Source organism: Callorhinus ursinus, unplaced genomic scaffold (assembly GCF_003265705.2).
Source record: "Callorhinus ursinus isolate GAN/ISIS: 27379988/994484 unplaced genomic scaffold, GSC_fseal_2.0 scaffold12, whole genome shotgun sequence".
Lineage (NCBI taxonomy): Eukaryota > Metazoa > Chordata > Mammalia > Carnivora > Otariidae > Callorhinus > Callorhinus ursinus.
This window is the reverse complement of record NW_027397074.1, coordinates 6,450,553-6,463,249: the sequence shown is the minus strand read 5'-3', so window position 1 is coordinate 6,463,249 and position 12,697 is coordinate 6,450,553. Positions and strand designations below refer to the sequence as shown.

General features: G+C 40.5%; 2 protein-coding genes across 3 annotated transcripts in view; one reads left to right on the top strand and one right to left on the bottom strand.

The window, feature by feature from the left end:
• PHTF2 (putative homeodomain transcription factor 2) overlaps positions 1 to 6,485 on the bottom strand; it is a 114,475-nt gene extending 107,990 nt beyond the window's left edge. For both annotated transcript variants that reach the window (XM_025872780.2, XM_073898713.1), the window contains exon 1: positions 6,286 to 6,485. The gene's annotated coding sequence lies outside the window, so the exon portion shown is untranslated. The remainder of the gene's footprint in view (positions 1 to 6,285) is intronic.
• Positions 6,486 to 6,805: 320 nt separating this feature from the next.
• On the top strand, positions 6,806 to 11,126 carry TMEM60 (transmembrane protein 60). The gene is made up of 2 exons (XM_025872782.2): positions 6,806 to 7,016; positions 10,433 to 11,126. The coding sequence occupies exon 2, from the start codon at positions 10,483 to 10,485 to the stop codon at positions 10,882 to 10,884; it is 402 nt and encodes a 133-aa protein (XP_025728567.1). The 5' UTR covers positions 6,806 to 7,016; positions 10,433 to 10,482; the 3' UTR covers positions 10,885 to 11,126.
• Positions 11,127 to 12,697: the final 1,571 nt, after the last annotated feature.

The window sequence follows — 12,697 nt, the reverse complement described above, 5'->3', positions numbered from 1 at the left end:
AGCAAATAAAATGCAAAGTGAAGAACAGAAAGAAAATAATAAAGAATAGAAATCAGTGAAGTTGAGAACAAAAAATCAATAAAGAAAACCAAAACCTGCTTCTTTGAAAATCAATAAAACAGACAAATCTCTAGACAAACTGAAAAGGAAAAAAAATGAAAAAATACACAAATTAACAGTCAGGAATGAGAGAGGGGACACAGCCATAGATCTTAAAACATTAAAAATATAAAAAGAGAATATTGTGAACAATTTTATGCCAATTTAACAACTTAGATAAAACAAACTCTTTGAAATAAACTATTGCTGTGCCTGGATGGAGCAGTCCTTTAAGCATCCAATTCTTGGTTTCAGCTCAGGTCATGATCTCAGGGTCATGAGATGGAGTCTCGAGTCCAGCTCTGTGCTCAGCCTGGTCTGCTTAAGACTTTCTCCCCTCTCCCTCTGCCCCCCCACCCCTACTTATGCTCTCTCTCTCAAATAAATAAATCTTAAAAAAAAGATACAAACTATTGATGTTCATTCAAAAACAAATAAATAAACTAAGTAGCCCTCTATTAATGAAAATAAAGTAGTGATTAAAACCCTTCCCACAGGGCGCCTGGGTGGCTCAGTCGTTAAGCGTCTGCCTTCAGCTCAGGTCATGATCCCAGGGTCCTGGGATCGAGTCCTGCATCGGGCTTCCTGCTTGGTGGGAAGCTTGCTTCTCTCTCTCCCACTCCCCCTGCTTGTGTTCCTCTCTCACTGTGTCTCTCTCTGTCAAATAAATAAATAAATTCTTTATAAATAAATAAAACCTTTCTCACAAAGAAAACTCTAGGTATAGGTATACAAGTCACTTACTACTATCTTAAGTTTAAGATATATGGAGGGATCTAATATTTATTAATTATCATCATGTGCTGGCATTAAGAATGTAACTTTAATATGACTTATTAGTATTCAGCAACATCATTCTAGAAGGAAGCTGTGTGAAGAACTGATTAATATGAGGCTAAATTAAAACCAAGGAGACTAATAATAATCTGGGGGAAAAAATGATGAGTACCTAAAATAAGTCAGTGGCAATGAGGGGTGGGTGCTGGGACAGGGCATGGTTAAAAGATGGATAGCTAGTAAAGAGAAAGACCAGATGTAGTTACTGACTGGACATGTAAGGTACGGAGAGTGAAAGAGTAAGGACGCTCCATGATTCCTGGCATGAACAATAGAAGAACTATTCATTAGGACAGGGAGTACAGAGGAGAAACATTTGGGACCAAGAAGATATGTTTATTTTCCAACATATGATACATTTAGATATTCACTGCCCAAAAGATACATAGTAGGCAATGGGATACATGGAATCAATACTTGGGAAATATATGTAGTTAAATTAACCGGCTCTATCTCCCAAGATTACTTGCAATTAAAGCCTTCTCTATGACTGTAAAATTAATGGCTTTTATCTGTTGAAAGAACTTCAGAGATAAGAATGTGGCTAAGGGATTTGAGGAAAAAAGTCCCTTTCCATGTATATAGTAAACTCACGGTACAAGAGACCCAATTTCAGTATTCTTTTCATTGTCATTTAGAATAGCAAAATCTTATTTACTCTACCTGGTTTAATGGGTCTGATCTACTTTCTTCAGGGGAAAAAAAAAAAAAACAGAATATGACGCCCTTTCCCTATCTTTTCCCTTGTTTTGTATGTGGCTGCAATGACTTGATTTTTTTTTATTCACCTGTGCCTGTTGCCTGTGTAACATCCTATTGTCTCCTCTTAAGGTTTTATTTGTTTGTTTGCCATTTTCTGGCTCTCCTTACTCTATTTGAGAATTGTATTTTTTTTAAAAAAACACATCTGTTCGGGGCACCTGGCTGGCTCAGTCAGTTAAGCTCCGACTCTGGATTTCCGCTCAGGTCACAATCTCAGGGTTGTGAGATTGAGTCCTGTGTCAGGATCCACACCCAGTGTGGCGCCTGCTTAAGATTCTCTCTCTGCCTCTCCCTCTCTGTACCCCACCCTTTAAAATAAATGAATGAATGAATGAATGAATAAATAAATAAAATAAAAATCACACCTATTCAATTTAGTCAAATTACAGCAATAACCGTTTTTTGAACACGTCTTATAAGCCAGGCAATGTGTCAAGTACTTTACATACATCAGCTCATTTAATTTTCAAAATCTTGCACAGTAAGTATCTCCATTTTATGATTAAATAAAACTGAACCTCGAAAAGACTACATAATGAGCCCGAAGTCACACAACTGATGGAGTGTAGAGCTGAGACTTGAACGTAGGTCTGCAGAGCACCAAAATTCGTGCCACACAACTTTAGTAAGTTTTTTGCTATCTGTAACAGACGTTTTATGGAATGTTTTACTAAGGTGCTTTCATTCATGCAACAAATATCAGTGCCTACTACATACCTTCAAAACTTCTACAGAAACACTTTTTTTTTTTTTTGTAGAAACACTTTTAACAGTCCTTTCCTCCTACTGTTTCTGAAACTGGAAAGCTGCATACAGTGCACTTTTTCTCTCCTTTACTTCCTCTCATTAAATGTCAAATTCAATCATGTTATGATTATTATCAGGTAGTGGTTCAGCCACAGCCATTTCCTGCCCAGTTCCTGTTCACTACTCAGAATGAAGTCCAGCATATTTTCTTTCCTAGCACTCTAAAACTACCTGGTCTAGGAAGCAGCCCGTTTTTCTCATGTGAAATGTGATCTCTGTATTTTGTGTCATTTTAGCAATTTGTATGAGAATAGCAAGTTGGAATAAAAAAGCAGCTTTCCTAAATGGCATTTAATATTTTCAACTTAGTCAAATAATTCTGGTCATGAAGTGATCTACATTTATAAATCCAGTGGAAGTATTCATGGTTGTGTGCTAACCTGAAGGGAAGATTTACACATGGGACTTTTTCTCAGATTTTTTTAAGAACAGCCCCAATTTGAAACATTTTGTCTTACCGTTACGTCTCAAATTTGGATTCAGAAAAGGCAGTCGGCATATATACAAAGGGTAGTTTGCCATATTGGCCCTATGTGGCTACATACTAGGTAAAAGGGTTAAGGGAAGCAACAGTCACTTTAAGATTCTTCTTTTTAAAGTAATCCCAAAATACATTCCACAAATTAAGTGCAAATGCCTCTAGTGGTATAAGTCTTCCTTCATAGCTTAGCATGAAATATTGCAATGAAATAATGAAAGTGCTTAGCTGGACATGTTTGGAAAAGAAGTTTTAATTGTCACTGGGGAAAAAAGTATTAAACGGTAAATATTAAATAAAAATGTAACAATTCATGAACTGTTGAGGATTTCTTATAATTTTAATATCTAAGTATGCAATTTCCAACGGCCAAAATTGGGTAGTACTCACCTTGCCCAGCCACATTTATACACAATTACCATTTAAATTTTGGCCTTCACAAATACTTTTTATACAAAGCTGCGATTACTTGCCATTCCCTCAACAATCCATATTCCGGTTCTGTGACCCCGCCTCCTGTTCTATCTGTGTAGGGATGCCCTCCTTCCCCAACAATGAAAACTACTACTTACCCTGTAAGGCTCCAGTGGTAGCCACACCTCCAACCCCTTCTCCACTCTGCCTCTGAATATTATTCAGTCTTCTTTATTCAGGGCTTACCAGTGTGCCAGTACTTTACATACTCTGTTTAATGCTTAATACTCCACTTTGAAGTAATTCATCTCCACTTAACAGATAAGAAAACTGAAGCTGAAAAAGGTTTACTATCATGTTAAAGGTCACAAAGCCAAACAGGAATTCAAATGCTGGTATGTCTAAACTTCAGCTGAACTCTCTTCTATTAAATCACAAACTCTACGGCACTCTCTTATAGTATACACTGTATTGTATTATCATTATTTGTTTATTTCTCTCCCCCACTAACGACAGGAAAGGTGACTCCATCCTTACATCCCCATCAATACTCAACAGTGCCTACTATACAGTGACTCAAAGTGTTACTGAATATGTACAATATTCTTACTCAGTTTACGACTTTGCAGCATTATTTTTCACTGATTAGTCTTCTTTGTACCAGGTCTCTAAGAAGCCACTGTGGTGGTAAAGCATATTGGCTTGGAATTTAGGCTTTGTAATCAGATTGCCTGGATTTGAATCCCACCTCCACCAACTTATGAGCTGAGAAATCTTGAGCAAATGAGTTAACCTAAGTTTTGGTTAACTCATGTATAAAACAGAACAGTAATCACAGTACATGCCTCACAGCATTACAAAGGTTAAACAAGGCAGTATGGAAGCAATCCAACTATTTTCCGATCCTCATTTTTTCTACATGCCACCCTAAATTTTCTTTGGCCTAGTCTAGTGTAGCCTTTTTAATTACAAGCCCCTTGAAATTTTGTATTAAATGGGCTAGCAAAAAGGTTCGTAGGTTTAAAAATTGTTCAGGCCAAAAAAAGTAAAGTAAAATAAAATTGCTCAGGCCAGGATGCCTGGCTGGCTCAGTCAGTAGAGCATGTGATTCTTGATCTCAGGGTTGTGAGTTCAAGCCCCATATTGGATGTAGAGCTTACTTAAAACAAATAAATGTTTAAAAAATAATAATAAAATAAAAAAATAAAAATTGCTCAGACCACCTACTTGATTTTTAGGGCCAACTGTCCACTGCCAGTTTGGACTCAAAAAAGAGTTTACTCTGGGAGGTTTGACTATACAAGAGTGCCCCCATTATACTTTTTTTCTTTTACTATGTTTTCATGCCCTATCAGAAAGTGGTAAAAGTTAGAAAAGACATTTCCTACCTTACTAACACCTAACTTAATACTATTTGGTGCATGCACACAACTAACCTGCATGGGACACAGGCTATTTCCCCAGCCAGAAATTTTCCTGGAACCACCTTGTGTCTGGTCTCAGGCATGGCTCATTCTCCCCAGATTTTTAGATTGCTTTCCTCTGGAATCTGGAGGCTGAGCCACTACAACTGACAGGGGACACTCATTTCCTTCTCTTAAACTTAGCAATGTTTACTCCAAGAAGTTAGGATTTCAAATTGTTATGCTATTTTACAGCTCTTTAGGCTTAAGTGCATAGTTTCCAAATTCTCAGAATGCTCCCTTTCAACTTTAAAATGCTATGAAAAAATCAGGTTGGGGAGAAAACAAATTTTTTTTAAAAAAAATACATAATCTCTAAAAACAAGAGCAAATAAAGTGGCTATGCCCAAAGTCTTAGAGGGAAAAAAAAGAAAAATCCTGAAGTATCTAGTTGGCTCAAGCTAACCAAAAACTACAAAATCAAAGCACACAATTAACAAAATAACCTCAAAGTAAGCAGGATATACCATAAACAAAGACAGCAAGTATAAATTACAAAATATTTAATAATTCACGAATTTAAAAACTACTTGATATATAAATACTTAGACTAATAAATTGTTCCAGATTTTGTACTTCCCGGTCAGTATATGATGATATAAAGCAGTTCTTTTTTTGGGGGGTGGGGGGCCAGGCTAAAAATAAAGTGATGGATCAGTGACAGAATGATCTCCAAAGTTATAGAAGGAGGTGTTGAGTTTAAAAATCATGCCTCGAAGGAACAATACCAAAATACTGGCTGTCAATATCAGGCAGATAAAAATAAGAAAAGGTAAGGCAAGCTGATGGACTGCAGTATTGTTTCCAGAGGGGAAACAGCCCTTCAGGCCCCTGAGAGAATTTCAGCACCCGCTCCGCAGTCAGTGCTAGAATCAGAACCAAACTGTTGCCTGCTCAGCGGGTGCAGGGCAGAGACCCTCCCTCCAGCCTGCGTCCTACATGCGCACAGTCGCCCCCTCCGCCCAAGCCCACTCCTCCGGCCGCTAGCTGACCTCCCCCGCCCGCCAGGGCTCGGCCACCCGATGCCCCTGCATGCCCTCCAGGACCCGGCGCGCACCCAGCACAGCTCCAGGGGAAGGAAGCGGAGGAGAGGGGCCGCGAGAGGGGGCGGAGGGGCGGGAGGCGGCGCTGGGCTTCGGCCCGTCACCATTTAGGCTCGAGGACGGCACGGGCTCGGGAGGAGGGAGGCTGAGCCTCTGCCACCGGTCAAATGATGGGAGGGGACCGCGGTTGACCCCGGCGCGCAGGTGCCAGTGGCTGCCGGGGAAGTCACCGGCGGCGGAGGGCGATGCGTTGGCCCCGGAACCCCCACCTCCATCCTGCCCTCCGCTTTCCTCCCTCGTCCTGCCCCATCCCCAGGATTCTGTCAGAACCCAACGACCTCCACACGGCCCGCCCAAGCACGGAGGTGATGTCGGCTCTTACCGTAGGAGCGGGCGCCGCGCCGCTAGGAGGCGGCTGGGGTGCGCGCGGGAGACTCCGAGGCGAGCGCCGCCGCCGCTGCGGGAGCCGGAGGAGTCACAACGAGGCTGCCGGCGGGAGCGCTGCCTCCAGAGCTGTCGCCCCACCCCCTCTCCCGCAGGATTTTGCGCCGGAGCCTGCAGTCTCCGCGCGCTGGCGGGGAGTGCGAGAGAAGGGGCGGGGAGCCCCCTCGGGGGCGGAGCCAAGCGCTGGCTGGTCTGATTGGCGTCTGTGGGCCCAATGGGACCACGGATACTCCAGGCTGTGCTTAGACTGACTTTCCTCCTGGCCCGTAGCGGTAGAGAGGCGGGCCTAGTGGCTTCTTGTGGAGCAGCCTTTTTGACAAACCCGAACGTAAGAAAAGGTCGGTTGGTTCGCACTGGTGGCCAAATGGTCCAATTACCACAGGGAAAAGGGCCTCTGAAACTAGATTGGCATCCCCTCTACCTATAGGTAGAGAGGGTAGACCCAGGGGCGGTGGGAACCTGCCCCGGATGTGGGTGTGGCCCTGAGGTAGAACACAGAGCCACCACCGCGGTGGTCTGGGGAGGCGGAACTGAGATCTTTTTCTTGATTATCATGTGACGAGTTCTGGATTTAATGGAGGAGAAAGCGTGGAAAAGGCCAAGGATCCAAACTGGCGAGTTTTCTGATCTTCGCGCCCCTCCCCGCTCTCCGGCCAGCGGCGCTGCCAGGTGAGTCCCGGGCTCCAATGGGCGGGCATTCTCCCGAGGTGTATGTGCCCCTCCGGTGCCCTGGCGCTGGCTTCCCGATGCCTCAGGGGGTTTGTCGCTGCTTCCCACCCCCTTACGCTTCCTGCCAAACGTACGGACAGCTGCTTGGCACCAGGCTTCTGCGTGCGTTTTGGATCGTGTGCAAGAAACCGCGTTCAGCTCCCAAAATGTGCTGGGCCCAAAGCGCAGAATGGGAATAGTCCGAATTAGGGCGAACCGTAGGTGTTGGAAGACTGAGGGCGAGGATAGTTTAGGAACGTCCTGAAGTTCTAGGGACAAGTAGGCCCCCAAATCATGTAAGTTGTAAGCAGAACGCTGTTCCTCTGAAGGAAGGTTAAGTTTTACAAGGCTGTTGAAGCAGGGGCCTTTCGAAAGCGACTCATTATTTAGAGGAACTGTGTTGTGTGCTCATAAGCAAAACTGTCTTTGGGATGGGGTGAGTTCATTTGGAAGAGGGCTGGCAGTAGCCAGAGAAGGACATGGGGGTGGTGTAGAACGCACTGTGGGCAAATTAATGAGTGCACACACAACTGCTAGATGCTGGAATGGTGGGCAGAGCCCTTTCGGTTTCCATTTAGGGACAATGCAGAAGATTTTGACAATGGATGAGAAAGCATATGAACTAATACTTAACTATCTTCCTGGTACCAGTAGTAGTCCCCTCAAATAGGACTTTAGTAGAGCAAATTTTTGTTTTGGAGCATGCAACCCCCTCTGTTGAGATAAAAGACGACTAGTAGTAGGAAACAAATTACTTCAATTAATGAAGATTTATGAACAAGTAAAATTGGCGTTGTAACGCCCTGCATCCAGAATTCTTCAAACCTCATTTAAATATCGGCATAGTGCTTCCCAGTTGAGGGCATTTTAGTGTAAGTGCATACAGAACTTTGTTGCATCCCACATTATAAAACTTGAAGCCACAAGACTGTGCTCTTTGTATCATCCTTCCATCTCCATCCCTAAAGCACCTATGTTGAGTGCAGCAACTGTTTCTATGACCAGTTGCTTCCTCAGTCCTATATGCAAAAATTTGAACCCTGACTTATCCAATGGCTGATGGAAAAGTTGTGTTTAAACAAGTGTATTATCATAAACTTTTTAAACGTTCACAAAAATGGCCAGATAGATTGGAGATCAGGTTTGAGCAAACTTGATTTACAAAATGAAATCCATTTGTAGTTAATAATCAGTTCACACCCTTCACACCTCTTCTTCCAAATTCAGCCCCATATCCCACTATGGCAGCCTTTGGTCAGGAAGGGCGACCTGGAGAAAATTCCCCCCTGGGAGCAAAAGCATCTGCTTTTCATCCTGCTGTATGAAGCATCCGATCTGCCAGCTAAGTAAACAAGTGCTAGCAGATGGGTATCAGGGGAAAGGGGATTTAGGAGATCCATAAGTCACTATGATAGTAAAACAGATATGCACTCTTGCCCCGTGATAGCCACCCACTGTTTAAAGTAGTAGAGGTGTAGCAAACAGTATCAAAATTAGGGTTTTTTTTTTTTAAGATTATTTATTTGAGAGAGAGAACGAGTTGGGGATGGGAGAGGGAGAAGCAGACCTCCCAGTGAGCAGGGAGCTTGATGGGCTTGATCCCCGGACCCTGAGAGATCATGACCCCGGCCAAAGGCAGATGCCCAACCAAGTCACCCAGGCGCCCCTCAAAGTTAGTGTTAAAATATAATTAATTAAACATGCTAGTCTAGGGCATTTTATTCATCTAGCCAGTTTCTTCACTTTTTCCTTGTTTCTTATTTCTTCCTGCATTTTTACTCCTACCCCTCATGCTTTTGCTACCCCGCCACCTTCTGATGTTTACCTCTCCATCAAGTGTCCTCTCTCAGTCTCTGTCTCCTTTGTGGCCTATTTCCCTCAGTTTATAATCATATTTAGATTCTTCCTTTACTGAAAAATTTCTTCCTGACCCTTTCTCAATCTCATTATATATCTTGTCTTTCATCTTCTCTTCTTCAAATGTTTCAGAGGAATAAAGTGTTGTCAACTGTTTACATTTTGTTAACTCCTCACCCAACTACTGCAGTCTGGCTTCTGATTTCCATTCTACTTACCCTTCTTCCAAATGGTCACAAGGTTGATATAAAAAGCTTGAACAAGTATAGAACATACTGTCAACCTGTATGTGAAGACTGAATAAATGCTTATGCCTATGTATGATAGATTAATGTGTCCCAATCAAACTTCCAAGTTTTTAAGAATTAATGGTTTTAGCAGTGAAAAAAAAATGAAAGGGCAAAATATTCTGGAAAAGAAATTCATGAGTAGTAGGCACTAGTCCTTTCAGGTATTAGAGTATATCCTAGAACATACCTGATCACAGTCATATAGTACTAGTGCGAAAGAGAAATATAGGTCAGTAGGACATCTACAGACAGATCTTATATTTTAGGGATATAAGAAATAACTTTCCGTTGCCTGGTTGGCTCAGTTGGTAGATCATGCAACTCTTGATCTCAGAGGCCTAAATTCAAGCCCCACATTCTTTAAAAAAAAGGGAGAGAGAGAGAGAAAGAGCCTAAATTATTGAATAATTTAGCATCTAATAATAACAAAATGTCAAAAGTTTAAGTGGTCTTGATTATTGGGTAGCAAGTAGCAAAAAATCAGGATTTATACCGCAAACCAAAAAATATATAATGAGTTGTATTAAAAAGAAAAATTCAGACTAATAGGTATTTATAAGAAATAATGAATAGTATTAAAAAGAAAAATTCAGACTAATAGGTATTTATAAGAATTGCAGTGAGAAAATTTAATTTAAAAAGACCCAGACTAAGCTGTGTGAAAATCCAGGATTACCAATATATTTTGTATTATTTAGCCCAAAGATCTCCTCACACTCTTAATTCTATTTAATATCTGAATTTTTGTTAACCATTCCCTCCTTATTAAGACTCTCCTCCCTTGACCTGATAAGCACTTCCTCCTTTTTAACTACTTTGATTTTGAATGCTTTTTCTTAGTACATCTTGAAATTGAATGAAAATTTATAGATGTACAGATTTACAAAAAGAATTTAAGAATATCCTTGAGGTACAGGAATAAAGTCAGGAGTACCTGGACTTGAGTGACAGCAATGAAAAGGAACAGACTATTCTTGAGACATTTTGAATAGGGCTTATGCCCAGTTGATATACTAAAAGTTTTATTGTATTTTGTCATGGGCTATAAGGAATGATGAATGTAATGTTGTCAAAGATGGCTACAAATTTTACAGGGTTTGAAAGGAAGAATAGAATGTCTTCAAAATTAGGAAATCTGTGAGTGGGGAAGAACCAGCTTTGTTCACCAGGAATGGAAGTGATTTTTTTTTCTGGTATCAAAACAATCCTGACTTTTTTTCCTTCTCTTAGGGTTTATTTCCCTTTTTTCGACTCTGCAACAGCCTCTTTAAACTGTTTAAATGAGAATGTCCTTGGCTCAGAGAGTACTACTCACCTGGCTTTTCACATTACTCTTCTTGATCATGTTGGTGTTGAAATTGGATGAGAAGGCACCTTGGAACTGGTTCCTCATATTTATTCCAGTCTGGATATTTGATACTATCCTTCTTGTTATGCTGATTGTGAAAATGGCTGGGCGATGTAAGTCTGGCTTTGACCCTCGACATGGATCACACAATATTAAAAAAAAAGCCTGGTACCTCATTGCAATGTTACTTAAATTAGCCTTCTGCCTTGCACTCTGTGCTAAACTGGAACAGTTTACTACCATGAATCTGTCCTATGTCTTCATTCCTTTATGGGCCTTACTGGCTGGGGCTTTGATAGAACTTGGATATAACGTCTTTTTTGTGAGAGACTGACTTCTAAGGACATCATTCATTTTATTGCCGTTCAACAAGCTATCATTAAAGTGTTCTGAATCCTTGCAAGCTTGAAGAATACCAGAGAACTGAAAAAATAACCAAATGTAGTTTTATACTGCTTCCATAAAATAGTCTTTGTGAATCATGGACTTCTAGTCAATCCAAAGCTTAATTATTCAATATTTCAGTTATTAATATCCTTATTATCCCTATATAAATAAAGTTTGTTTTTGACCTTATTTTTCTACTTGACTCTTAATAATCTGTTGTACATATGTGGTCAGTTTTTAAAGTATGTAAATAAGAAGCCTTTAATCTACATTATTCGGGTAGAAGTTTTAATATATCACAGCCTCATTATGACCAAAGTAAATGGTCATTTGTGCTTATAAATTACGGAGGAAAAAACCTAGTTACTGAAATAGTTGTGCCACTTCATGTTTACATTCAGAAGGAATCTGAGAGTTTGACAGATTTTTATCTAAACTAACATCATTGCTACTTCTCCCTTTATGACCCATGAATTACAGGTGGCATATTAAAACAGAGCAGAGGCTTGCCTCTTCCTAAAGTTAGAGGGACCTTTCATCATGGTTGAATCAGGACAGTTCCTATTTATGCCTTTGTCCTGGGCCTCAGGAAGTTAGTGCCCCTTTAACTCTTAAAAGTGCCCTGGCTTGAGAATTTATAGATGATCCTACCAAGGCACTCAACCCATTCCAGTGAAGCATAGGTGACATTACTTAGAAGAATTCCAAACAGTCTTATGTACATTATAACCCTAAAGCAGGTGATTGTTCTTGACCTATAAAGCCCTCACTTTTAGCTTTGGGAAGAACCCAAAGTAGTATTTTGTCTGTTTTAAAAATATCTAACACCCAAGAAAGTGATTTCTGGCTGCTAGTACTTGAGAGGATCGCTTTGAATATAGCATTTTGGTCTAGTTCTCCTTTGTAAAGCAGATAACATGACAAAGTTTAAGCTACAACACCACAAATTAATATAGCTGAACTCGTTGTTTGAAACTAAAGAGCTAAGCTAAATAAATAAAAATTGATCAGTTACAAGCGTTTTCCTGTCTTGGAATTGGTATATATTCCTATTTTGAGCATCTAAAAATAGGATGGAAAAGGATCGTTAATATGGGGAACATAATGTTCCAGACTTGATTAGATATTCCTTATTCAGCTGAGAGGTCCAAACAATTTGGTCTCTCTAATGATAGATTCAAAGTAGAAGAACGCTTTCATCTCAATGAGAAACCAGATAGGAGGATTTTGAAATTCAGCAAAAGCTGTATTTGTGCAAGTATTATCTGAGTATGATCTCTCACAGGGAAAAGGAAAAGAACAGCACCACGTGCAAACAATTAGCTGGGTCAGGAGTCAGCAAAATTTTTTCTGTAAAGGTTTATCTAGTAAATATTTTAAGCTTTTGTGGGCTATATCGTTTCTATCTCAACAGCTCCGATCAGCTCTGTGATGAAAAAGCAGCCATAAACCATGGGTTATGTTCCAATAAAACTTTATGGACAATGAAACTTAAATTTTGTAAAATTTCTACATATCACAAGGTAGTATTCTTTCGACTTTTGTTCCAATTACTTAAAACTACAAAAACTATTCTTGCCTCACAGCCATACAAAAAACACCCCTAAGCTAGGTCATAAAACAAGCAAAAGCAGAAATTCTGTGTGAGATTTCTAAGAGAAAAGGTGGGACAGGTCTCCAAGGAAATAAGAGAAACTGGGTAAGAATTATATCTAAAAGGCAACACAATAACCAACCTGTTGACCCATGAGGATCAATTA

What these genes read in the sequence shown, in the direction of transcription:
- TMEM60 (XM_025872782.2), top strand. Translation starts at nt 10,483, where the DNA reads ATGAGAATGTCCTTGGCTCAGAGAGTACTACTCACCTGGCTTTTCACA.